Below are 27668 nucleotides of genomic sequence, written 5' to 3' on the forward strand. Positions count from 1 at the left end.
TCACAGAAGTCACATGGTTTCTGTATGGACTACCTAAACTACACAGAGCAGGGCACTTTAGAATGTAATCTGCTTTCTATGCTGTATATAGTAGCTGAGTGTTATTGCATCTGATGTTGAGATCAAGACAGATTCATTTAAAATCACTAACAGCTTTTAAGCAAACCCAGAATCTAGTCCTAACAAATAAGGTAGCGTTGGAAATGGAAGAAATACACATCAGAACTTTAAGGGCAGCAGCCAAAATTATGCTAGTGTAACGCCGGCTTCCTGGTGGATTCAATGTCTCTGCTCCTCCCTCCCAGAAGAGGGCGCCTCTCTGCCTGGTTTCTGTCTCGATCCAGTAATCAAGACAGCGAGAGCGGCTTGGAAGCTCCGCAGAAACATCTGCAGAAAGTTAGACCTCCATAGCTAGCATCTCCATTTCCCCTACTCCTCAGTCAGGTCCTTTGGAGGATGTCTGGGCTGGAGCTGGTGACCTTGGCTTCCTGAGCTGTCTTATCATCCTGTGCTAAGGGCTGTGGTGCCCAATTCCTGTCTGAGCAGTCAAGCTAAAGACCCTGCGAATGAATAGACTGATGTGGAACCTGTCCAAGGTGAAAACCGCCTTCTGCATTGCCAACTCATTACAGGGCATCCCAAGCATGAAGAGGACTCGTTCCCCCTGATGCTCCCCCAGAGGGCTTGTGGGAGTAGGCTGCTTGTCACGAAGCCCTTGAAAAGAATTGAGTCTCCTCTCTTTCAGGGTGAGCGAAGCCCAGAAACGTCCTGCCTGCATCGACTGTCTCCTCCTCAAGCACCACGAAAAATGCCAGCAGGTAAGGTACTGGATTTGGAGAAGGAAAAACAGTCCAGCTCCCAGGATATCAACCAAGGGAAGTCCCTCAGGGAGGAAGTCTAGGAAAGGGATTCCTCTTTTCCTAAAGGTGTCTTCATCAGAGAGCAGAACTATTTTGGCCTAAGGAAAAGAGGGAGAGATAAGAAACCAATAGTTTTTCAGCTTCAACTATATGCCAGACACTGTGCCGGACACTGTGCCAGACACTTTTACATAAGAAGGTTTATTTAATCCTTAAGGCAATTGTCTGTGTGTCATTATGATAATGGTACCTACCCCTTAGGCTTGTTGAGCATAGGAATCACTCCCAAAACAGTTGTTACTTTTCCCATTTGAAAGCTAAGGAAATGGAGACCATAACGTTTAAGTCACTTTTCCGAAAGTCTTGGAGCTTGAAATTACAAAACTAAGGATCAGATCAAATTCATATCTGTATGGCTCCAACACTCATGCCACACCACTCTATCATGTTGCCTCGATTCCAATCTCTGGTCTTTAATATTCCAGGTCTATCCCCCATCATGTGGAGTTGGAGGTGTCTGGGACTTTCTCAGACATTTTCTGAATAACGAGACTGATCTATTCCTCCTAAGGAACCTGTTAGCCAACAGATGCCCCCTGAACAACGCTATCTGTCTCTGAGAAGAGACCCCTCCATCCTATTTCAAGGAAAGCCGTAGCTGGTTCAGTCCCATCCAAAACTCAAGGAATTTGTCTGAAACCAACCAGTTTGTGGTGGACATGCAGTGAACTTGAGATTCATTCAGGCTGCTGCATCCAAGCATGTTTCCACTCACACCGAGGATGCCCCTGAGATGGTGCTAGGGAAGAATTAGGAACTCCCTGGTCCAGTCTTCCAAGATAGCTGTCCTAAAGTAAGAACAGCAGAAAGTCTACATGCACCTTGAGTTAGCTAGTTATCCTAGTCCTCCAACGCTCCTTTAGAAACTAGCATCTCTGATCATTTTTCTGATTCTGAAAACTTTATAGGCTGAGCCATTATCACAGTGGGGGTAGATAGGCCACAGCATGCATAATTCAGGCTATTTCAAGATCCCCTCCCCCTGTTAAATACACATTTTCATCACTTACCCTGATCAAGAGGTATATTCGGTCTTGGGAAGCACTTCTTAGAAGCCAGCATATTTGGAGATTTGAGGGTGAAAGTTTTAAGGACCACTGGTTGCTGGAGGAAAGTGGCTGGAATTCCACCCCTTCCCCCACTTTTTTTGGTTGCCATCAACAACTCAAAATAGTCTCAACAGTCTATTCACCTGAAAGTAGTTACATTGTTCAACTTCAGAACAGTTGAGACAACATCTGCTTTTCGCACAACCCCATTATCCATGGGCAAACTCAAATGCCCTTGTTCTCTCAGCCATTCTAACTGCTGGACACCTTGGAGAACCAGATGATAGATTTTCCCATGCCTTGCTGATAAAAGGCACATTTGGAAGAATGAGAACCTAGAGAGTCACTCAGGGATATCTAGAGTTGGTTTCATGGTGAGGATCTCAGCAAAGACAGGGGAGCCAAAGCAAGCACATGATAGGGGGCTGAGGCTGGGGCAGGTATCAGGATTCCAGTACACTTGAGCTTAGCAGAGGCTGAATAGAAGGGTGTCAGGGGTTGGAAAGCATGGCCACAGAGAAAAAAGAACAATCTGAAGCATGCTTAGAGATACCTGCATGCATTCAGCCTTAACCTTATGGTTGAAGGACAGTTGTTTATCTTCCTGAATTCAGCAGGTCGAGAGATAGCTCAATCACAAATTCATGGGTATTGGGTAGGTCTGAATTAGCAGAACTTTTTATTCATTCACTTTATTAAAGCAACCTTGCAATTAGCTGCTGATCTACTAAGCTTGGATCACTGTATCTGGTAGGCCAAGAGTAAAGAATGGGGATTGTATTTCTTTAATTCCTAGTCCAATAAGTATAGGCTGTGAGGCATAGAGAAATAATGGACTAACATATCTGCTGGATAGGCAAGATTTTTTATACTTATTGGAAAGGTTATTAGTTAAATAATGAATTGGATCTGAATCTTGTCATGAGAAGAGAGACCTTCAGCTCACATTTGAAAACCTGGTATCTTCCATCAGTGCTAGCTTACCTATAAAAGTAGAAAGAAAAAGGGAGGGGAGTAAATACACCTTCTACATATGGTGGGTTTTCAGAGAGCTACACTTTTTGTAGTAATGATTGTCTTTGAGAAAGAGATTACTATGACGTCAACAAATTCTGGTTTGGTCAATCGTCAGGATCTGTTTTGGTTTTATAGAGGTCTAAATTAACATTGTGAGGCTGGACTAACATCTACGTCTGGGCTGGGATCCCTGAAGAGCATTTGGGTAAAGAGGGACCAATAGAGGACAAATCTTAGGGCGTAACAGGGTGGATCTGACTCATCAGCACAGGGTTTATCAAAGCACTACAAATCACCTTAGACAGTGCAGGCAAATGCCACTTACCTCACCATCCAGGAACCTGTGGCTCAGGACCCATGAAGAAAAGCCTTGGGTCTCAAATGAAAATGCCCAGTATGAAGCCATTGCAATGTGGTTGAATGAAATACAAATTTAATTGGAGAAAAAAATCTAGATGATTTCATCCTGTATTCAGAGACAATCCACTTCTGAGGATCTTTCTCTTTCTCCTCCCTAGCTCCACTACATTCTAAATCTTAGTCCAGTCTTGAGTAAGCTCTTTCACTGTATCTGGTATTTCTAGTCTTTCCATGTGGTTTCAATTACATCACACTCAGATATACCCTGGGTCCCTTCATTGAGTGTGACTGCTCTGGAAAAGTGTCTTGTAACTTCATTTTGGCAGAAAGTAGGATTTGCTATGGTTTTCCTGACAGGGGGCTGAGTGTTGGACTAAGTCTAGCACGAGGGAGGAATAGGAGAAAGAGAAATTAATGTTAACCACCTGAACATAATTTGCCAAATAGAGACCAAAGTCACTGCCCATTAGAGGGCACCTCAGAGAAGGAGCTGAGTGGGTGGTGGATGGAGGAATGATGGTGGTCAATAAGGGGTTATTATGGCAAATGTTAATAGGAAGATGAACATGAACAGCAACATTGCAGAAAGCACGAGGCAAAGGATGAGGTGTGTCCTGGGTGTGTGAGGACTGCTTTGAAAACTCATCTGGTCTCCTCTTGGTCGTTGACGCTCCTACAACAAGCAAGAGGAAAGGGACATGGTGTCAGCAATCCACATCCATCACTCATAATTCCCTGTGAGTGTTCAGTTCCAGGCTCTCCCCTCCCCTTCTTCGGTGGGACCATTTTGGCTTTCCTGGGGGTGAGGGCAACACGGGCGCAAATGCTCAAAGCTACAGTTGGACCAGGGGATGATCAGTCTTACCAGCAGGTGGCGAAATATGGATACACTCCAAATTGGCCGGTCTGAACAGACTATTCATTAAGAAGTCACTTTTCTGGCAAAGTGGAGTTTGTGGTCTTAGGAGGTCAAACCAGAAAGTGTTGCTTCCACCCATAGCTGAGGTCCAGGAGGTTACATTATGGATAAATCTTTTTAACCTAGCTGTTCTGTTTAGGACAATGACAACCAATTGCTCAGGAGGCACTGCAGAATCTGCTCTTGTAATCTCTGTGTTGTTATCAACAGGTGCCATTCTGATACCATTATAACATCACTCTGTTTTTAGGGGAAGGGGCAGCTAGTGGAAGATCTTGAGTCAGGGGTGGGAGCTGAGTAATGTCTGGTGTAGCCACTGTCCCACTGTGTAGATTTAAAGAGACACTGACAGTGAAATTGGAGACCCAAACCCCAGGCAAAGCAGGAATGGGACTCCTATTACTTACCCATATCTCAACTCCCCAATAAGAACCAATGTGAAAATGCTTTGATTCTCCTGGGTGAGGTGAAATATTTACAGCTTCATGAGCTACTGGAGAACTGAAATAATATTTGGGATTCTCTCAGGGACCTAGATATCTCTAAAATGTGGACCTGGTGAGAGACCAACAGTAATAAGATGAGTGGCTTATGTCATTCCCAATTCCCAAATGGCTCAATATCAAGGAAGCTCAATTATGAATCAGCCCAAAACAGAGAGACTCAGGAAAGGATCTGGATGTAAAACAGGAAGGTAGCTTCACAGTCTTTATTTTATGTAACTAAAACCCCATGCTAGGCTCTGAGTTCCAACCAACACCAACCAAAAAGTCAGGACTTAAGCTGAAAGTGACAATTCTGGCCTTGATTCTGCCATTTGCCCCTAAACAAAACCTGGAACTAGGCACTCAGTATCTTAAATTCCCAACCTGTAAAATGTATGGGCTACTATCTGCCCTACCTATCTCATGGAATTTTATTTTAAAAGTAGGTGTGAACATGTTCCACAAATTTTAAAAGGCCTCACTTCTGTCATGGAAACTCTTCTCAGTCACTATGGTAGTTCCCTGCTTTCTTCAACCTGGGCATCACAGTGAGAGTGCAGATTGGACAAAGCTTTGCCATGTAATTAATTGCCTTGAGGGACGAATTAAAAAACAAAACAGGAGGCTGGGTGCAGTGGCTCACACCTGTAATCCTAGCACCACTTTGGGAGGCTGAGGCGGGTGGATCACTTAAGGTCAGGAGATCAAGACCAGCCTGGCCAACATGGTGAAACCCGTTCTCTACTAAAAATACAGAAAAAATTAACCAGGTGTGATGGTGCACGTCTGTAATCCTAACTACTGGGGAGGCTGAAGTGGGAAGATTGCTTGAAACCAGGAGGCAGAGTTTGCAGTGAGCCAAGATCGCACCACTGCACACTCCAGCCTGGGCAACAGAGTGAGACTCCATCTGAAATAAATAAAATAAAATAAAATAAAATAAAATAAAATAATTAAAAAACAAACAGGGCTGAAATTCTGTAGGACCTAGGAAGTTTATGGTGCAATCTCAGAGCCTCTTTATATTAGGTGACGAGAGCAAGTGCCACTTCCAACCTCACATTGTCCGTTGACTCTTGCTTCTCTTGAGTTGTCACTCAGGAGAGTAATAAGAACGATGAGGGTCACTAAGGAGGTCTACTAGTCTATGGTGATGCCAGGACCTTATTTAATCTCTTCAGGTCTCAGCTGCCTCATTTGTAAAATGCAGGTTTATGGTGAGTATTAAATGAAATAATGCACACACAACGCTTAGTACTATCTTGGCACCCCCAAAACATTAGATAAAATTGTAAAGGAGGCAGAAGAAGCCAGTATCTGCAGTTTCATCTTCCTTGGCACCTCAGGACACCTTTTCTCCTTGCTTCAAGGTGCCAGGATGCTCGGATGCTTTAAATTAATACCCAGAGGGCAGGACGGAATAACTGCGATGGATCTCTATCAAAGAGCCAGTAGAGGGAGCTCCAGAGCAAAACTGTTCTCTATTGCACATTTCCTTCGTTTCTCTATAGAACAAATCTCTGCCCAGAGGCCACAGGCTTTTTCTCCACTAGAAACCTTTTACTTAGAGAAAACTGAAGACCTCAGCACAGGACCTGGACCCAGTTCCACTTTCAGATAATCCAGGTGTTTTTGAACTTTAGAGACATCTTGAGTCCCATGACGAGGTTCAACTCTTGGGCTCCATTTGCAAGTTGGACTAGAATGGATGGTTCTTATGGGGCTGGTCCCCGGAGATCTGAGGCTGAGGCTGGAGCTTGAAATTTTTCTGGCCCTTGGATTTTGAATGTGTTCTAGTTTTTCAGTCATTCTCTTCCCACAAATATCTAGAGTCACAGCCATTAAAGGACCTAAACTTTTTATAGAAGAGTCATGGAGCCTGGATAACCTTCCTCTCCCAAAAAAGATTTGCATCAGAATGGTTGTATATCCCACTTAACAGCAACAGGATGAGGGAAATCGTTCTTGCCTGCTCGCAGGAGCCTTTAAAAACACATTCTCTGATAAACTAAGTGACGGACACGGAATCCTTCTCAGACAAAAGACCTAATGTGACTGTCAAAAAGGGAGCAAGATGGATTCTACTGAAGCTCTGAACCAAGTTTTTCTGCAGCCCTTTCCCTGCTGAAATTCCTCAGGTTAACTAGTTGGCTGACGTGTCGGGGCACAGATCTTATTATTATTTTAAATGTTCTGGGGGCTGGGCACGGTGGCTCACGCCTGTAATCCCAGCACTTTGGGAGGCCGAGGCAGGTGGATCATGAGGTCAGGAGTTCAAGACCAGCCTGACCAATATGGTGAAACCCCGTCTCTAATAAAAATACAAAAATTAGCCGGGTGTGGCAGCGTGCACCTGTAGTCACAGCTACTCCGGAGGCTGAGGCAGGAGAATGTCTTGAACCCGGGAGGAGCAGGTTGCAGTGAGCCGAGATTGCACCACTGCACTACACTCCAGCCTGGGCGACAGAGTGAGAGTCCATCTCAAAAAAAAAAAAAAAAAAATGTCTGGCTCACAGTTAATCAATCCAATAGTAAAAGCCCCAAGAGATGACGGGAGATCTTCCTGGTCTTTCTTACAATTAACATTTACTCACTGCCTGATTTTGATTAGCAGTGGCCTGGCTTCTTGTTAGGTACCCAAGAGGCTCTGTGTTCACCTACTTACAGGATGATACATAGCTCAGAAGGAACCCAGAAAAAGACGAAGACTTGCCATTCAGGAAGGTTAAAAATATTTGATGAGAGCTCCTCACCCCTTTTCTGCTGGCAAGATATCAAGAGTAACAATAGCTAATATTTAATGAACCCCATATTTATTAATCTCAGGTACTGTGCAACGAGGTATGTATACATCATCCCACTCAACCCTAATGACAACTCAATGAAACAGTCCCTATTACAATTTCCACATTCAAGTTGAAAAACTGAGGCTTAGAGAGGTTAAATAACTTGTCTAAAGTCAAACATAGCTGTTAAGTGTAGAAGCTGGTATTCAGAAATACAGAGCATTCCCTCTTCAGGCCCTGGCTGGGTTCTCCAGAACAGACAGAAGTGGAGTTCCATTCAACATTGAGAGAAGTTTCAAAGGGTGAGGGGAACCTGAGCAGTGGGGCACACCTTGTTAAGTCCCAATCAGGACCGATGGAAGAAGCATCTGGTGTTCCTTCTCATTCATTGTCTCATTTCCACAGGGCAAGTGCAACCTGTCTGAGGAGGAAAAAATTACCTCTAGGATGAAGCATTTTACCTCTTTTTCATTTTCTAAGATGATCTCAGATACCTTTCAAATCCACATAGAACAAAAGGGAGTCATTACATATTTGGAAAATGCATTGGACTCTCATAATTTGGGAATTAGCTATAAGACTGACAGCCGGGACACCTAATTTAAGAGTAGAATTCTTTAGGTCCTATACCTTAAAGGAAAAGAGAGTTTTCAGGAACTGCCATTAAGAATAATCTGAGGGTAAGTAATGGATTTTCTCAGTAGCTACAAGCCGTCACTCCATCTACCCTTATTGTAACTGTGCTAGGCTCTGTTCACCCACCTCTGGTTAAGGGTCAGTGTTGACTCACTGGAGTTTGGACCAGCTAGGGGAGGCAGAGGCTGTATAGCTCACATCACAGGACTCACCTCTCCTTAATCATAGATGACAAAGACCCTGCCTTCAATCCCCTAATTAGCTTGGCTGCTCCTATTCATCCTCCACTTCCTGAGGTCAATGGAGGGAAGCTGTTCAGTGAGAAGGTGGACTTCTGATTACATGTAGGAGAAAACATGAAGGTGCCACTTCCTCGAAGGGCCTTATGACCACTGACTATAAGAAGAAAGACTCGTCGGGCGTGGTGGCTCACGCCTGTAATCCCAGCATTTTGGGAGGCCAAGGCGGGCAGATCACCTGAGGTCAGGAGTTCAAGACCAGCCTGGCCAACATGGTCAAACCCCGTCCTCTACTAAAAATATAAAAACTAGCCATGCGTGGTGATGGGTGCCTGTAATCCCAGCTACTCAGGAGGCTAAGGCAGGAGAATTGCTTGAACCCAGGAGACGGAGGTTGCAGTGACCGACACAGTGCCACTGCCCTCCAGCCTCGGCGACAGAGTAAGACTCTGTCTCAAAAAAAAAAAAAAAAAAGGAAAAAAAAAAAAGAAGAAAGACAACCCATTCTGGCCTGTCCTCTGGACTGTCCTCTCATCCTCATCCCTCATCTCTAGAGCTATTACCAAATGTTTTCATTCATGGAATAACTTGCTGCTCTGGGCCACCAGTATTAGCAAATATATGGGTTCCAATTGGTTTAAGAGAGTATGTTAAATTACAAGTCAAACACAACTTTGATCTGGATTGTAACTAGAGAATTGTTAATGTTTTGATAGGATGTGGGGCTCATGCATATGAAAGGTTCATTCTGGTTAGGGATTTGGGGTCCAATTTGCTTCCAAGCCCTGGTGGGAATGCATCAACCTCTCAGCAGTGACCAGCCTTCATCATGCTGAAACTTGCATGATATAGATGATTAAGCTTTTAAAAATCCGAGAGCTTAGAAACTAGCAAGTTAACGTAGAGTAGGAAAAACTCTCTAGCTTTGGAGAAGTGGCTAAAGTTGGAGTTTTCAGGGAAGGAAGTGGCTATTTTGATCTTCCCTTGTCCCTTATATCATCTCCCTAAACTACTGTTGTTTTCTAAATCTATGCAAATATAGAGATGTAGAAGCAAATAACCTTTGTAGTGAATTGGGATCCTCACTCCTGCCCCAGACCTGAGGCTAGGATGAGGCTACTCCCTGCAGAGCAGGTCTTCTCTGGCTCTCTGGTTCTTAATACTCAAGATGTGGTGGTCAGGGTAAGTCCTATAGTTCTAGGGCCCATGCATTCTATCATAATCAGCCCATGGACTCCTAATGGAATGAATTGGGCCAGGCACAGTGGTGCACACTTGTAATCCCAGCACTTTGGGAGGCCAACGCAGGAGGATCACTTCAGTCTAGGAGCTTGAGAATAGCCTGGACAACATAGCAAAAAATAAAAATAGCCAGGCCTGGTGACGCGCACCTATCTTTTGAGGTTGTAGTGAGCGATGATTGTACCATTGCATGCTAGCCTGGGTGACAGAGCAAGACCCCGTCTCTTAAAAAAAAAAAAAAAAAGAACGAATTGCAGTAAAACATAAAAGAAGGCTGTTCTTCTCACTAAATATTACTAATGACCACTGGGACGAAAACTCTGGATCTTTTTTTTTTTTTTTAAAGACAGGGTCTTGCTCTGTCACCCATGTTGGAGACCAGTGGCACAATCATAGCTCACTGCAAGCTTGAATTCCCAGGCTCAAGCCATCCTCCTGCCTCAGCCTCCAGAGTAGTTGGGTCTACAGGCATGCATCACCATGCCTGACTAATTAAAAAAAAAATTAGTAGAGATGAGTTCTTGCCTTGTTGACCAGGCTGGTCTCGAACTCCTGGACTCAAGTGATCCTCCCACCTTGGCCTCCCAAGGTGCTAGGATTACAGTGGTGAGCCACTGTGCCTGGCCAAAATCTGGATCTTAATAGACAGAAGTTGTTCTTTCCCAACTGGTACTTCCACACCAATTAACACACTCACATCAACTCCTGGATGAAAGGATTCTTAACAGAATGGGACATCGGGCAGGTAAGTTTGGAACAGGAAACAGAAGCCTATGGTGGCTTATTGTTCAGGCAAGGGCTTTATCATTGCATAACAGCCCAGGATTGGTAAGGGTCCTACCAAAAGGAGAATGTGGACTGTTAAAAGCCTCTCTCACCTCTGGAGTACGAGTGCTACAATGGCAAGCAGCATCTGTGTTTTAGTTATTGCTGGATCCTGAGAATCTAGTGTATGACCTTCCATAATGGGCCATACAGAAGTTTGTATTGAGTTCCCAATTTTAATAAGTCCGTAGGGACTAGGTAAGGGGTTACTTTCTTCAGTCTTCCACTATGAGATGAGGTCATTGCAACACAAGACCTGGGTGAGGAGTAGATAGTGATACCTGCCTCCAGAGAATCACTGAGGGGCTCTCACCGCACTCAAGGAGGACTTGGAACATCTACTTCAGCTGAGGGAACACTTGAGTCTTGCCTCTAGGCTTCTGTGAGTCAAATGCAGATGATCTTCTCTCACCCACACTTGAGGTCCAGACCTGTGCTAAGCATTGACTGAGTCCCTTTCTCCTTACCTGAATGCCCTCTCTTTAAGGGTTGGGAACTTCTGAGACAAAAGAGTTGAGTTCCTAGTTGAAGTGAAAGCTCCAGAGAAGTTGCTTAGGCCTGTCCCTTGCTTGGTAGGGCCAATGGCTTTCAGTAGAGTATAGGGAAGATAGACTTTACCCAGATCTCCCAAGGGAAGTCCTTGTGTATGTGGAAGAGTCTAAGAGGTCTCTGCTAACTTCAGAAAAGGAAGAATCTACCCAAGCAAGAAAAAGCATATGGTAGAAATGCCATCCCACACCATGCCTCATAAGAAGATGTTCCCAAGTCATTTTTCTGATGCTTCCCTGGGCCAAAGGTATAATAGCTAAAATAATCATAAAAAATAAAAGTGATAGACATTTAGTATGTGCCAGGCACTGTGCCAAGCCTTGCAAATATCAACTCAATCGCCACAATAACTTTCTGAGGTAGGTACCCATTTTAAGTGTCAAGAAACTGAGGCTAAGAGAGTTTAAATAGCTTTTCAAAAGTCACATAACCAACCAAATATAGGAGCTAAGAGTTGAATGCAGGCCTTCTTGGCTGCAAAGCCTGAACTGTCCACAGTTATGCTGTACTCAGGATGCCATCCAGCCTATCAGAGACCTATGCCTACTTCTATTGCTGAGTGAGATGGGAAAGAGAGGAAGGCAGGATTTAAAAATAAATTTAATATCTGCCTTTGTGCACATACATATACACAAACACATGTATCACTTACGTATCTAGAGTGCTTTAAAATGAGCCAACTCACTTCTGATTTCATTCTCAAAACAACTGTGTGGGGTAGCTATTATAATGTGAATACTCCCATTGTTTAGGTATGATAAGCAGATTACGAAGAAGGTAAATAATTTGCCCAAGAGCATACAGCCACATGGTTGCTTGAACCTATGTGGTTTGATGCCAACTTCATAGCTCTTTCACTATCACATAGTGCCACGATGAGACACACTCTGAGTCAGCTAACATTTATTAAACACCCACCATGGGTCAAACACCGTGCTAGGCTCATTTGTAAACAGTCAATAATTATTCATTGATTAGTCTTCCAGTCCACTAACTGGACTGTCGCTGCAGCAACTCCAAGTCTAGTAAAGGTTTTATAAAATAATAAACAAGAATAATAATTCTTTTTTTTTTTTTTTTCCTAGGTACTCTCAGTAGCCTAGACCAAGCTAAATATTTCTCAAAAGGGTGTTGGTGTCACCTGAAGGACCAGGCTAGAAAGGAAAGCTGTATTAAGTCTGAAAAACAAAGCTCTCAAAAACTCTCAAAGTCCCTGAACCAACGATGGAAGGTCAATAGTCTTCATTCTCTAGGTTGGATGTGTTTTTAATGCTATTTTATTTACAAACTAGTCCACCTCACATCTCTAAGATGCCCTCTAGCTTTGCTCCCTAGTAGGTGAGGAGCAAAAGGCAGTTGATGAAGGAAGGAAAAATACTCTTTTTATTGGGTCCATCAGGAATGTAGGCCCATCTTCCCCTTGACCCTTTAAGCACCAAGCCCTGCTTCTTCCACAACAACATCAATTGAATTTATTGTCAAAGTAATATCTGAGAACTTGTCATCCTGGACCAGGAGACCCCTGGGCAGACCTCAGAGCAGTTTTGAGATAAACAAGAAGAAGCACTAAATAATTAGCACAATTATTCATGAATCAAGACAAGTATATTTTATTACTTTTAGGTGGTGAAACCTAAGTACAGATTAGTCAGGGTATCTGCTGGATGGAACCAAGCTTGAAAGTGATGGGTGCAGATTGGAACCAATACTTCATCTGCAAGGCTTGGGCGCTAAGCCAAGGCTTCGATGAAGAGATCAGCAGATGAATTCTCCCCTCAAAGGTGTGACAGCGTCACCAGGAAGTGGTGAATTTTCACACAGTGGGACTTGGTTAGAGGAGAAGAAAGTCCCAATGGGTCAAAAATGGAGGTTGTTGAAGTTTTTTTTGTTTGTTTGTTTGTTTTTTTGCTGCAGATACAATTATTCGCTTGATGAAGGAAGATGAGTAATAGGGCTCTCAGCCTGAGGTCTAGGTTACTTCTTACTTCCTCCCACCTGGATTAACTTCAGGAAGGTGCAACTTATGTAGCTGCAGGGCCCTAGGCTCAGAAGGGCTCCATGCTTGGTTTAAGATTCTACTGTTATTGCTTGAAATTCTTGAAAATTATGTCTTTGAACCTGTGTTTTGTAAGTGAAGTCTATGGGATAATAGAGAATGTGTGTGCCCATCCATCGTTCCTGCCCCCACAATGCTGGCAGTAGCCCAGGAGTACAGAATTCCAGTGGGAGCTCAGCGAGACTCAGGGTAAGTAGAATGGAAAGTAAGCCTATGACTACGCAGATGGGGACACGGACAGTGCCCAGAGGTCATGCTTTCTGTTTGAACCAGCTGCTTCAAATGCAGAAGGAAGGCAATGGAGTTCTAAGAAACACTAATGACTAAGGGACCCTAGAGTAGCATTTCTTACTTATGTTCCTTCCCTGTATTTGCCAAACACCCATGCTGAAAATGATGACGCAGAAGGAAAGGTGAAGATACAGCAATCCATACCTATTTCTCAACAGCAAGCTGAAGGTGGAGAGTGCTGGTACAAAGCGCTTGTATCAAGAAGTGAAATAAAAACAGTGGAGTACATTTTGTCAGCATCTCCACTGTTTTGGTACGAATGAAATACCTATGCATATACGACCTATGAAATGTGAATTGTGTAATTTTGATGATTCTACAAATGAGTTAAATGCTCTTGTGTTTACATTTACAACTGGCATCACATAATATGAATGTATTATTCATATGTGATGAATAGTAAAATTCATGCTAAAAACTTAAAATTTTTATTTTTATTTAGCACCACATAAAAAAGAGCAAATAAAAAACCACCATGATGATTCTAGAGATAGATTGTGGAAGAAAGACAAAGGCATTATATTTAGGCACTTTCTTCCTGCTTTTGACAAGGGGCCCTACATGTTCATTTTGTGCCAGGCCCCATGAATTTTATAACCGGCTCTGCCCCTGCCCCTAGGTTTCTTTTGAGAAACAGGGCAAGCGCCAGGGCTCATCCAAGGTGATGAAGATAAAAGTTGGACTTCATTCTTGCCATAAATGAGTAGACACCTGCTTGCCGAAACGCTCTCCAACGTCGCGTGAAGGGGCAACTGACACTCCTGAATGAATATGAGGAAACCCAAGGCAAATTCAGGTTCACCACATACACTCAGGGACATCAGGTCCACCCCTAAACTGGATGAGGCATGTCTCAACTGGCATCTTCAGACTTGACAGACAGGAAGAAGGTCTGTTTCCTTGTGTTTGTGGCTCATGAGCCGACATAGGCTCTCATGGGCTCCCATGTGGAGAGAACCCTGGGTACTCACATACATATTGTTGTGGTCTTTGCAAGTATGTGTGCATGTACACTGCACATACATGTCTGCATGTGACACGTGCCTGGGCACCTGCTAGAACCTGAGGGAGGCGGTCTTTCCATGGATCTCCGGGGGGAAGGCTGATGGACATGAAATACTTTTTAGGTGCTATCCTTCTGGAACTTGGTCCCCAGAAAACCACAGCTCAGAGTAAAGAGAGATACTGACGGTCTTGGAGGACTATGGAGAGCAGATGGCTATAATTCCAGGACCAGATTTTTTTTTTCTTGTAACCACTTCCCCCACAACCTTTACACCAAAGAGAGACAAACACTTGTTGACTTAAGCAAAAAACAGAAACAATTTCCTTCTGAGAAGTGCAACACAAAGAAACCTGATGCTTTTTGGGCTGTGGAAGACTCTCCATCCCCCTTCTTGGAGCAGGACCTTCCGTGATGTGGACAGTGGGTGTCAGGTCAGCTGGCCTGGTTTTACTTCACACCAGCAGATCCAGGGAATGAGCCACTATCCTCTCTGCTTTATTTAGTGAGACAGCACTTCATAGCAACAGTAGGCTTAATCACAGTCTATACCCACATTGCATTCCCATTTCTATGCCTACTCCTTGCCTTTTGGTTATTTGGGGTCGGGGGTGGCAATGGCATGCTGATTCTATCTTCCAAGCACCCTCCCCAAATCTCCTACTTCCCTGCTGGAAAGGATTCCCTTCTCATGTTAATTTGATGACCCAGCCAGCTGCACCTCTCCACCCCCGCACCCCCAGCACAAAAGAAAAAGCCACTACCTTACTCCTTCAGAATTACATTCCCGCTCAGGTGGTCTTCTTAACTACCAGCCCAGTCCAAAGAACCCTCGTCATATTTCCGGGTTCATCTGAACCAGACATTCAAGTAGTGCCCCCACATGGATATTTAAGGACCATGGAGGAGGGGGTATTCCCTCCTCCCCCTGTGTTCCACCTCCCAGAAGTGGCTGCTTTTCAGAGTGGAGGTGATTCAGCTTTCCTAGAAGATCATTTGCAGGGGGAAAAAATTTACAGTACTACAGCTGAGAGTGCTGCCTGCTTCCCTCCATGAAAAAAAATCCTGCTCTCAGACACATGGAATTCCCATTGATGAGGTTTGGCCAACACCAGGCACTGGATTTTCCCCATTAAACGTAAAGCTCAGGGTGAAAGATGCAGGGGTGGGAGAAGGGATAACGATACCTTTTCAACCTTTTCAGCCCTCTGGGGGATTTGAACTCTGGCCCCCAAGGTCTAATGGCTGATGTTCAAAAGCCCCCTCTCTCCATCCCTCCACCTCTCTTCCCCAAGCTCCTTCCTAACAAAGAATGATTCTCTTTGCTACACACAATAAAGCCCTGGTGGATTTACCCAGATTAAAAAACCCCTTGAAGTCCCTGTCAAAACTAATCTTCTCAGGAGAAACACTTGTTGATAACCACCTCGCTTTGTGCAGCAGCAGGGAGGAGCTGGGAGGACCAGAACCCAACGGAGAAACCAGCTTGTGACCTCCCTGTCGTCACATGGCCCCAGGCACCACACAATCCCTGACCTCACAGAACGCCCCTCCTCCCATGACACACAAATATTCTGCAAGCCCCCGCCCCACTTAGCTTCTCCACCTCAGGCTGCCTCTGTTACAACACCAGCCCCTCAAAGCAGGAAGGCCAACCCTGTAGGTCCCCAGACCGACAGACCCTGGCTGAGCTCCAGCCGTTCCCTCCTTCTCTGCCGCCCCCAGCTTTAACTCTTCACCCTGCAGGGCCCAGCCTCTCTTGTTTTTCCTGCTGCAAACTTTGTCAGGAGCCTTTTCAGGCGGTTTTCCTCTATACAACCAGCCCTTAAGATATCATGCATAAAGATTTCCCTCTACAGGTGGTTGTGAGCTGTAGCAGTTTTTGCTCTTGCAATGGAAACATTTATTTTAAATTTCATTTTACCCACAAATAAGGTTTTAAACAAAAATTATTTTACTTACACCCACTAAAGACTTAGCATTTTCTCCAAATAGTGGGGAGAAGATTAAGTTCTCTATGCAAGACATGTTACCACTCCCATCACCACCACCATACCCTGATTCTTTATCTCCCCGACTCTCCCCACTTTGCTCTGACTTCATGAAGCCTTTTTGGAACTAAATTTTCATGTGCAAAATAATTACAAGAATTAAGACACTCAGTGAATGAGAATCAATCCAACATACGGCCAAGTGGCAGAAGCACATGCCCGCTACAGAATACCCCTCCACCCTCCACCCTCCACCCCCAAACCACAGAACACTAGGGTGGGGGAAGCCAAGACGGCACCCCCTCCCCAGCTTAACAACAGAGGACTGTCTTCCAGCTGGCTTGCCTCCTGCAAAAACCACACACACAAGACCCCAGGAAAGCCTGCCCAAGAAGTCTAGGCAATTTGTACAAAGATAATTGTTCAATGCAAAAGACAGTAATCATGGTCAGTCATACAAATCTACTCCTCCAAACATTCACCAACTGACATCATAAACTTTGCAAAAGCCAAACACAAGACAGTGCATGGTATAACCTACCTTGGCGAGCTCCTTCACTTTTTGTGCAAATGTTTTCCCCTCCGCATGCTTTACATAGATTTCTAGGGAAATTTGGAAGGACTGGTGAGGGGGTGGGGGGTGGTGAGGGAATGAGGGTAATATAAATAAGGAAGCATTTTAAATGCACCACGCAAAAAGCTCGGGATTTCACGTTATGTGTCTGCACTCTTCCCGGAGCAAAGCAAAACAGTTCTCGTTCAGTGCCAGACTTGGAGGGAGAGAGAGAAGAGAGAGGGTGGGGGAGAGAGGGAGGGGGTGAGAGGGAAGAAAGAGAGGGAGGGGGAGAGAGAAAAAGAGGGTCGGGGGATGCTGAAGGAGAGAGGGAGAAGAAGAGAAAGAAAGAGGAAATGAGAGAGGAATAGAGGGAGAGGAGAGGGGAGGTGAGGGGAGAGGGAGGGAGGGAGAAGAAAGGAGGGGGAGAGCCAAAAGGAAGGAGGAGAAAGAGGAGGCAGCCCCCTCCCACGCTCCCACCCCCACACATTCAGGCACCTTCTGAGTAACTGATCAGAGCAAAGAACTCATCTCCCACGTTTAAAAACCCCGTTTGGGACTAAGTCCCGATGCACACGCGCTCGGGTCTATTTATAGACAGACCCTAATGATATGTATTGCATTCTGAACGTAAATGTGAAATGTGTGTGTGTGTGCGGATTACATACGGTTCCTTTGACAGGTATGATTTTTTTTTTTTTTTTTTTTTTTTTTTTTTTTTGCACTGCAGTGCGTCTGATTATATCTGTTTGGATTTTCTTCTTTCTTTTTTTGCATCTAAAAAGCATGCATCAAATTTGAAGGTGTTCGGGAAAAATGGTGGGGGTCTCAATGCTTACAAAACCCTGGCTTTTTTCCCCCTGCAAAGCTGGGATATTTGCAGAGTTGGGGCTGTTTGAAAAGGCTCCAGCCCTGGCTCAGTGTAGCACGCCCAGTTCCAGCAGTGTGTGCTATTGACCTGCATTGACGTCAGTGCGTCATTAGGTCTCCCTTAGAAACACTGACTTTCAAAAATAGTATCAAATTAATTCAGTTGGAGCCTGGTGAAGAAAGGATACTAGCTGGAATCAGCCATAAAACTCCAGAATTTTCAGCCCTAGATCTCTTCTTCTTTTTCTAGGAGCCAAATAGAAATCAGATTGTATGGAAAATGCCATTGATGGGATTTTTTTTTTTTTCCTTAAGAAAAGGGACCAAATTAGATTGCAAAACCCAGAACTGCCTCTGTGTTTTTTTTTTCTTTCCCTTCTTTTTTCTGATCTAAAAATAACCCCCTGCTTGAGCTGACTGCGGTATCTTTTGTGTTGCAGCTCTCTGTTTTTAGCAGTCCGGTCCCAGTGAAGGGTGGAACACAAGTACAGATATTGATCTATTGATATTTGCAAAGCCAGGAATTAATTTTAATGAAACAGGTGGGCCCTATTGTGGTGGTCGGTAATAAAAAAGAGAAGGTGCCGTGGGCTCCATTTATGCCATTCACACATTCCGTTTCATTTTTTCCAATTCATTTGTTAAAGCCATAATTCCCCCACCCCCCATGTGTCTCACATGGCTTCTGACCAGCACATGCAACCCCCATTCATACAAACATGAAGCACTGGTACATTCAAACTCAGCGGAGACAGGGCATTCATAAGCAAGGGTTCTGGGATGTTCCTTCCTTCTTGTAGCTGCTTGGCAGGAAAGGCACAGCAGCCCACCAAAACAGGCTTAGGTTTCATCTGGGGGACCTAAGTATGAAATCTGATAATGATATTGTATTATTAAAATCTGCATTTATTTAAACATCTGCCTTTTATGGGGGGGCAACTGCCCTCTTCACTTAGCTAACAATACAGTTTTCACTGGTCCATTTCACAATTATACATTTTTATAAATACCTATGGATTATATATGTGAATACAGAGTGCCTCCCCACGGAAGCAAAGTGGGTGAGATTTGCCACTTTCAAAGTATTTGTTGGAGAGGGAGTGGTTGGGGAATGTTGGAGTTTTCTATTTTCAGAGGAGGCAGTTTACAATAGTTTTGCAAAGTCTTCATTTCCCACATTTCTTGCTTCTCAGCTCTCCCTCCCTCACTTGCCCTCCTCAGATAGGTTCACTTGGGCCTCAGGATGATAGAAGAATTTGGTTTCTCTGACCTATTCAGTCTTTGGTCTCTGCTGAGACTGTTAATGAGCAGACTAATTGGGGCCATCGGGTATAGGGGCCCTCACAGAGGCCACTTGGATGGCAAAAGCTATGGGGGACCTTCAGTGGGGGAGAAGAGGAGCCCAAAATGGATTTAAATCATACGATTTCAAATTAAGTGGCCCTTAATTTTTTTTTTTTTGATATGCTCATGAAATCAGGTTTTCAACTGGTAACTACCCAATCATTTTTGCTTATCACCACTTCCTAAAAGAATGCGGCGCCTCCTTTCATTCCCTCAAATCTGGTTGGGAGACAGAAGAGAAGATGGTCTTATTAATCTCAACATTTCAGATAAGCACAGAATATGAATAATTCTGCCTGACCAGGCTAGTAGGTCAGGGGAGTAGAGGTCAGAGAAAATCTAACCTGAGCTACCACTCATCTGCCCCTTGTTCAGCTCCACAGGCTAGTCAGGAGGCTCTGTGACTAGAGTTTATCTAAGGACAATTCCTGGTTCCTGGAGGAGCCTTCAACTGACGACAGACTGACCACATGTTTTCGCTTGTCTTTCCCCCGACTTTCTTCTCTGGGGCTTCAGGGAGGACAAGGCAATTGCCAATGGTTCATGCTGCTACGCAGCAGTGGCAGCAGCAAAAGGGAGGTGCTGTGAGGAAACAGAGTATTCCCCTCCTCCCCCCTCAACCCAACACTCATAGACTTTGGTAAAGATACTGATCAGTAGATGCTTCCAGTCAGCCAGCCAGGCACCTGCAAACCACTACCCCAGCTTGCAAGGGCTCCCATGCACTCTTCATCACAAATACATTCATTCACAGAAACTTACAGTCATTCATGCACCTGCACACCACCACATTCATTCATATTTTAGCCACAACTGCAGTCACACATTCGCCTGTAAAGGCTGGGTAAGTATGAAGAGCAGGAACATGCCTTCAGAACATGCCTTCATTCTGCCCCCTCCCCTGACACACACACACACACACACACACACACACACACACACACTGCCCTGCTTCCTTGCTCCAGGAGGTTTCAGCTTGGAAGCATGCAAAATCCTGGCAGGAAGCAATTTCTGCCATTCACAGTCAAATCCCTAGACTGTATAAAACCCCCCTGACCTCATCCATGATTAGATCACGGACAAGATGCCCAAGTGCTGGCAGAGCTGCAAATGCCTAGGTGGATGAGGGGGGCTGGTTCTTTTTCTGGCCTGGTTTTCCTCACTTGGCAGCCCAGTGACTAAAGACAGGGCCAAAGGAGGGGCTTGCAGTGTGGCCCAAGCCTGCACAATGCCCCACATGGCCCGTTCAGATGCTGTCCTCAAGGGAGAGGTGAGAGTTGTCGTGAGCTGTGAGGTACTGCGGCAGCCAAGGCTTGGCATTCAAAGGCTTGGGAATTGGTGTTAATCTGCACTGGTGCTGAGGATGGTAAGCAGGGGGCTGTGCATTTACCCTCCAGATCCACTCTGCACTCACTCCACTCTGTTCTGAGAGGTTGACCTCTAGGGACTGCATTAAGACTCTCCTGATCCCTGGTTCAGCCAATGGGGGCCCTGAGAGGGAAATCCAAAGATGGGAGGAAGGCATGGCGGCTTATTTATTCCCCACCTTCCTCCCTGCCAAGCGATGGGCTGTCTATGGCTGTGTCCTTCTGTGAAAACCACAGCTCCTGTCAGGTGGCCCCTGAGCAGCTGCAGTTCCAGGCCTCTGCAAGTTCTGGACTAGCGTGAATACATCGAGACCAGTGATTCCCAAACCCTCTAGGTCTGTGGAACTCTTAACAGCATGACAGCCACTTGCCTCAGTGGTGCCTACTGGCAACCGAAACCAAAAACAAACAAACAAAACACTCCCATCAGAATGCTGGGTAAGTAGTGTTTATTGACATAAAACAAGGCTGGGGGGGCTTTTCCAGTTCAGAACATGAAATTGAAGAGTAGATGCTGCTGGAGAGATTGCTGACTAGCAGGTAAAGAAAGTGGGCCTTCCGCTTAGTTGTTTATCAGCTTTGTGATCATGGGCAAATTACTTAATTTCTCTAAGCCTCAGTTTCCTCCTCTGTTAAATGAAAATAATAAGAATTATAATAAGACCCTCCTCTTGGAACTGTCATGAGGACTGTATGAGATAATGTATGTGAAACAGTGTACCACAGGTGCCCAGCACAAAAAATAACCTGCAATAAATGCTAGCTATTTAAATATTAACATTAAGAGTATTAGTCTGTATTCTATAAAATGACTATCTATGGGACATCTAGAACTTTCAAAGTTTTTAGACAATGGCCAAGAATAAGATGTTCATTTTATTTTTTATTTTTATTATTATTTTTTTGAGATGGAGTTTCACTCGTCACCCAGGCTGGAGTGCAGTGGTGCGATCTTGGCTCACTGCAACCTCTGCCTCCCGGGTTCAAGTGGTTCTCCTGCCTCAGCCTCCCAAGTAGCTGGGATTACAGGTACTCGCCACGATGCCTGGCTACTTTTTGTATTTTTAGTAGAGATGGGGTTTTGCCACGTTGGCCAGGCTGGTCTTGAACTCCTGACCTCAGGTGATCCACCCGCCTCAGCCTCGAAAAGCGCTGGGATTACAAGCGTGAGCCACCGCGCCTGGCCAGATGTTCATTTTATATCATGACCTGATGATACCCACAGTGGAAAAAAGTAACAGTTACCCTTAAAACCTGCAATGCACTCTGCTGTTTCCTCATTTGTTTTATGTCATCAAAAAATGTAAGTCACAATACCTTAATGGCTTGAGATCCACAACTGGAGAAGCTGTGATCTGGTACTTGCCAGGGATCAATGTGATGAAGACTGAGTCGTCTCTGGAGGTGACAGGATAGGTAAAGACCATTTCCTGATGTCTTTTAAACAGGTATAGTCACATTAATGGAGGAAAAGCAGCTGGGGGTGTTCGCTGAAGAATCTGAAATTCAGACAAGCATTTGAGTGGACTTATGTGTAAGAAACTAGGACTTGGAGAAGGGGACTCAAATGTAAAAAACATGGTGCTTGCCCTCAAAGAATGTATTCCTTTATAAAACTGAGTACCTACTAAGTGCAAGGAAGGTTCTACATCAGTGAACAAGACAGGAGTTCCTGACATCACAAAGCTTAACTTCTTATGGTAGTGACAGGCAACCAAATTAGCATAATATGGTTCAGACAGTGGTAATGGCTCTAAAGAAAAAGGGAGTGGAGAGTGTCTGGTAGAAGACATATTCTAGATAAGGTAGTCAGGGAATGCTTCTCTGAGAAAATATTTGACCCGAGACAGGAATGAAGTGAGGGAGTGAGCCGTGTAAATTCTAAGAGAAATGCACTCCAGCAAGTGCATAGACTCTGAGGAAGAAATAAGCTTGGAATAGTGCGGAAATAGGAAGAAGGACAGAGTGACCAGAGCTTAGTGAGCAAAGCAGGGGGTGGTAGGTGTTTGAGAGGTAGACAGGGCCAGATAACGTAGGTCTTGACATTCATACTAAGTCTTGAATAACATCTGAATGTGATGAGAAACCATTGTAGGGTTTTGAGCAGAAGAGTGACATGGTCTATGTTTTAAAAGGATCACTCTGCTGCTCTGGAGAGAAGTGACTAAAGAGGGTGAGAAGGAAACAATGGGGCTGATCAGGAGGCCATCCCAGCAGTCCAGACAAGAGATGATGGCGGCTTGGAACAGGCTGACAGTGATGGAGGTGGTGAGAAGTGGTCCAATTAGCAGTATCTACTTTGAAGGATGATGTCTCTGCATATCCATAACACAACGTGGAACGTGAGGTGCCAAGATAGAGTACACGATGTTGTGGAAACTCAGATGAAAATTACATCTGGCTGGGGGATGAGCTGGCACTTGAGCTGTGTTTTCAAGGATGAGTGGGCAGAAATGGTGAGGGAGGAGAGAACTTTCCAAAGAAAGGAAAAAGCATGCAATTGAAGGCAAAGAAGAGGGAAAGTAGAGGGCACATTCAGGGCCCAGAGGTAATTCTGTGGATATGGTGGGCCTGAAAGCGTAGAACAGGAATCAAGCTGACCAGGTAGGTTTAGGATAAATCATCATGGGCCTCGTGTGCCATGATAGCATTTGGGCAACGGAGAGCCACTGCATGTTTCTGAGGATGGTTTCACATGATCAGCACTGAGCTTTACAAAGTTCTGGGCAATTGGGGCTGAATGGGAACCTCGAAGCCTGTGCTTTGGGCCTCAGTAGACTCATTCGTCAAGCAGATCTTTGGCCTTCTCTGATCTTGCACCCTTTGTTCCAGCCAAACCAGCGTTCTTCCTGACCAGCAGGCTGGCCAGAAACACTCCCTCCTGCCTTTGCTCATGCAGTTCTCAGCACCCAAAGCTCCTCTCCATTTATCCAGATCTTCCCCCTTCTTTAGCTCCTTGGTCTCTATCACTCTCTCCTTTCTATCAAAGCTCTTGTCTACACTGCTCATGTTGGCTCTTAACCTCACAGACCCACTGACATTTTGTTAAGTATTTCCAGAACATAGGCCTTCTCCCACGAGACAGAAATTTCTGTCAGTCAGGCACATTACCTGGCACTCCCTTTGTTCTCTCCACAGTGTCAGGCACTCAATAGCCATTAAACTGACTATTCTCATTCCTCATAAGTGAGTTTGGAAAGCCAAGGGTAGAAAGGCACTTGTCCAGATACACTGAAATCCAGACACAAAGCCAAAGGGACCCACTTCCTGCCTCCAGCTCTCTTCCTATTACTCCACTTCCTGGCCATCCCAGCACTGAACACACTTAGGTGTTGCCTTCCTTAGAACTATCCTAAGGGGAAAAACCCTTGCCTTGGGAATAGGATCCCTGTAAAAGCACCAACCCTCTGATTCCCCTCAGGGAGACAGGGAATGGCCTGGGTCAGATTCCATCGGATTCCTTGTCCTCCCCAGTCTGCCTCACACCTTGACCCTCCCCCAGTGCTCCGTATTTGGTTGGCGGGTGGCTCCCCCAGCTCCCTAATCCAGGCTGTCTGCCACACCATATATGGCTTTTCATGGAGAGGGTTTACTTCAGGGGCTTCTATTCTGGAGTGCTTGTCCCAGGCAGCCCCCCACCCCCATTTTGTAATTGCCCAATAGGTTCATTTTACCCATTTCCCAGATAGAACAGATTTATCAACGGGGGAATTGCAATAAAGTTTAAGTCACACAGAGCTGGCTGATCGGGAGACCAGAGTTTTATTATTACTCAAATCAGTCTCCCTGAAAATTCCAGACTAGGGTTTTTGAAGGATAATTTGATGGGTAGAGGGCCAGGGAGTGGGGAGTGCTGACTGGTTTGGTCAGAGACAAAATCACAGGGCCTCGAAGTTGTCCTCTTGTGCTAAGCAGGTTCCTTGGTAAGGGCCACAGGACCAGACAGCCAGTTTATCAATCTGGGTGACGCCAGCTGATCCATCAACTGCAGGGTCTGAAATATCTTCAGCACCAATCCCAGATTTTCTAATAGTGATGTTATCCCTAGGAACAATTGGGGAGACTTAGAATCTTGTGACCTCCAGCTACATGACTCCTAAACGGTAATTTCTAATCCTATGGCTAATTTGTTATTACTACAAAGGCAGTCTAGTCCCTAGGCAAGACCCGGGGGGTCTGTATTGTGAAAGGACTGTTATCTTTGTTACAAAGTGAAACGGTAAGTTCCTCCCAAAGTTAGTTCAGCCTACGCCCAGGAATGAACAAAGGACAGCTTGGAGGTTACAAGCAAGATAGAGTTGGTTAGGTCAGATGCCCTTCACTGTAATAATTTTATTATAATTTCTGCAAAGGCGGTTTCAATTTCGCCAGCTATTGGAAATAACAACTAGCAGAGACACACGTTTGCAGACAGCAACAGGCTTTGTGGACTACCTCATCACCTGACACCTTGCAAGCAAATGGGTCACTTAAGGACACATTGCAAAGGCACAAATAATGGGTTTCCTTCTATTCTCTTGCTGGGGACACCCACTTTGGTGCTTGGCCTGTCTCGTGGTCTCCACCCCTCACTGCTTCTTTCCAAATGCTCTGCCTGCCATTTCTAGAAGGGGAAATGGGAGGCTGAGGGAATCAGTAAGGCACCCACCAAGGAACCATAAAGGACGCTGGATTCTTGCTCATGCCCTCAGCTGGGTGCTGGGCTGGGCCCAGGTTGCAGTAAAACAGGGCTCCTGATCCAAAGGTCACAGGCATAGTAATGGAGGCTGAACGGACCGCTGTGGGGACTCCACCCCTCAATTTCAAAAACTCTTCCGCACCTCCTTCCCAAACTTAGGTTTAAATTTGAACAAACTCATCTCTTGGGGAAGAGCCCCCTTACCCTGCCTCCTCCTCCCATGCGTGGAGTGCAGGGGCAGATGGGGTAGGGAAGGGAGACCTCCTTTTCTCAAATCCAGGCGGGCACAGAGCTCTGCACCCCCGCACCCCCGCTCACCACCCCCAAGTCCCGAGCGGAGAACGGCCAGGGTACCAAGGCCTAGGACAGGGACGCGGCCACTGAGGAAGACTTTCCTGCAGCCGCCACATGCCAGTCGCCCCCAGCGCCACGGCCTCCCTCCCACGCGTGGCAGTCGGGCAGAGGCACAGGCGGCGGCACCGCCGGACCCGCAAGTCACGCGGGCGGCACGAGGCCCTGCGCCCTAGGCACGTGAGGGGGCGGGGCCTGCGCCCAGGATCCCCTCTCGCGGCGGCTTACGTAGCAGCTCGGCCCCGCCCCGCCCGCTCCCTCCCCGTGCCGCCCAGCCCCGCCCGGCGTCTTCACTGCCCCCGCGCTGCTGCGCGCCGCCTCCGCTGTGAGAGCTCCCGCGCGGGGGCGGAGCCTTGGAGCCCAGGGAACCGGAGCTGGGGGAAGAGAAGGGCGCGGGGGCGGGGGACGAGAAGGAAGGTGGGGAGGAGGCAGCCTTAGGCCGGAGTGGCGGGCGCCCGGGGCTGCGCAATGCCCCCTGCCCGGGGAAGCCCCCTCCCTAGTCTCTCCAGAGGCTGTCCCAGACGCCCCGGGTTTTTGTTCCCCTAGATTTAGGGCAAGGAGAAGCCAGGATACGGGATGAAGGTTGGCGGGGGGAGGTGGGTGAGGCTGGCTGTGAGGACCCTCCCGCCATCCACCTACGCGCGCGTGTTCTCCCGGCGCTGGCGGTGTCCTGCCCGCTCAACTGCTCCGGCTGCGCTCGTGACTGTGCTTCGTGCTGGCAGAATTCCGCAGCGTGTGCTCGGGGGTGGGGCGGGGGTGGGGGGCGGGTGGCACCTGGCTGCCCCTTGAGCTTGTCCACCCGCGGGTCTGCCGGGTTGCCAGGCAACACACTTACCTGCCCCCTCCCCCACCCTGCCCGGCTTCCCAGAGGCAGGTCGCTCCCGGCCCAGCCTCTGTGCCCTGCGATGCCCCTCTCCGCTCCGCCATTCAGTCCTGTGTCTCCATCCTGCACCTGGTTGTTCTGGAGGCATGGAAAGCGCCCATGTCTTCTGCTGGGCCTTGACAGCTGCGCCTCCCTTGTTCACCTGGGTGCTGACATGGAGGGCCGTAGTGGGGCTGCAGACACACTGTCCACACAACCCCATCCTGTACCCCTTCTTGGAACAGGGCAGTGGAAAAACAAACAGGAATTGTGCAGGAGAAGATGGAGCCCAAACACTAGCTCATTTCCACCCTTTCCGTGTAGATCACCCAGCACGTGTCCTCCCCCGGGGTAAATCTTGTGGTTTGGTTCCACTTAGCACCCAGAAGACGCACTCGCTGTCCCTGGTAACTGGGCAGCAAGGCTTGGCCTTGGGGCTCCCTCCCCTGGGATGCAGTGCTCCTGACGTAGGGTCCAAGATAAGGCAGGACACAGAGAGAGAGGTAGGGTGAGAAAATAAATATTATGAAAAGCAAGACTACTCAGCCGCAGCGTGCCCCGCGGTGATTCCACACTGCGCTAGAGGGTATCTGCTCACTCCTCTGACAGAGGGACTGTGTGAGAGGCGCTTCATCCCTCCTCCAGCCTGGGGTTGGGAGACAGACCTGTGGCCCTCTTCCAGGCAGCAGTCGCGTGGGCTGAGGTCTCACCAGGAGAGAGGCTGCAGGGCTGGACTTCTAAGCTCTGTGCTGATAGGCTCAGGCAGTACACGCTATGTAGGTGCATGACCTGGGGAAGCTTCAAAACTGCCTTGCAGACAAGATCCATCCGCCTCTAAGGAGAAGTCTGGGCAGATAGCTCAGTTCCCCAGGTCCCTCCTAATGGAGATGTTGAATCTGGTTGCCTGCAACATTAGAAATTTCAGGACATCCTTCAGAAAGCCATGTGGTAGTACCCTCCATGCCACACTGTCGTCTCAGAATTCGTGTTAGGATAGCTGTTTCATACAGGTTAGCAACTTGTTTTTTGACTTGAGTTGATTTTGTCACCTAATGTCACCTTGAAGACAGGGCTTTATGTGCAAAGAGCCTCAGGAGAGGGCTACACTCCTTGGGGAGGAAAGGACAGGGCAGAGCTTTAGGATTCTCTGGCCATTTATTCATTCCCGTTTTTGAGGGCCTCCTGTGTTCCATGCCTTGTGCAAAGCACTGGTGGAAGGTAGCAGAGATGACATGGACTCTGATGTGGGGGAGAAAACAGTAAATGATTATATCA

General features: G+C 46.4%; 1 protein-coding gene across 8 annotated transcripts; it reads right to left on the reverse strand.

The window, feature by feature from the left end:
* Positions 1–211: 211 nt before the first annotated feature.
* On the reverse strand, positions 212–27272 carry LOC103237152 (uncharacterized). Of its 8 annotated transcripts, XR_012093289.1 has the most exons (4): positions 26171–27272; positions 21820–22001; positions 1115–4019; positions 212–958 (listed from the first exon to the last, which is right to left on the reverse strand). XR_012093289.1 is itself a non-coding variant. In XM_037999501.2 (2 exons), the coding sequence occupies exons 1-2, from the start codon at positions 26614–26616 to the stop codon at positions 24381–24383; spliced, it is 612 nt and encodes a 203-aa protein (XP_037855429.1). In that variant the 5' UTR covers positions 26617–27248; the 3' UTR covers positions 24246–24380. The 8 variants fall into 8 exon arrangements, 1 of the variants encoding a protein (XP_037855429.1); XR_012093288.1 differs by having other exon boundaries at positions 212–4019; positions 26171–27255; XR_012093284.1 differs by lacking the exons at positions 212–958; positions 1115–4019 and adding an exon at positions 20935–21711 and having other exon boundaries at positions 26171–27255.
* Positions 27273–27668: the final 396 nt, after the last annotated feature.

Source organism: Chlorocebus sabaeus, chromosome 1, assembly GCF_047675955.1.
Source record: "Chlorocebus sabaeus isolate Y175 chromosome 1, mChlSab1.0.hap1, whole genome shotgun sequence".
NCBI lineage: Eukaryota > Metazoa > Chordata > Mammalia > Primates > Cercopithecidae > Chlorocebus > Chlorocebus sabaeus.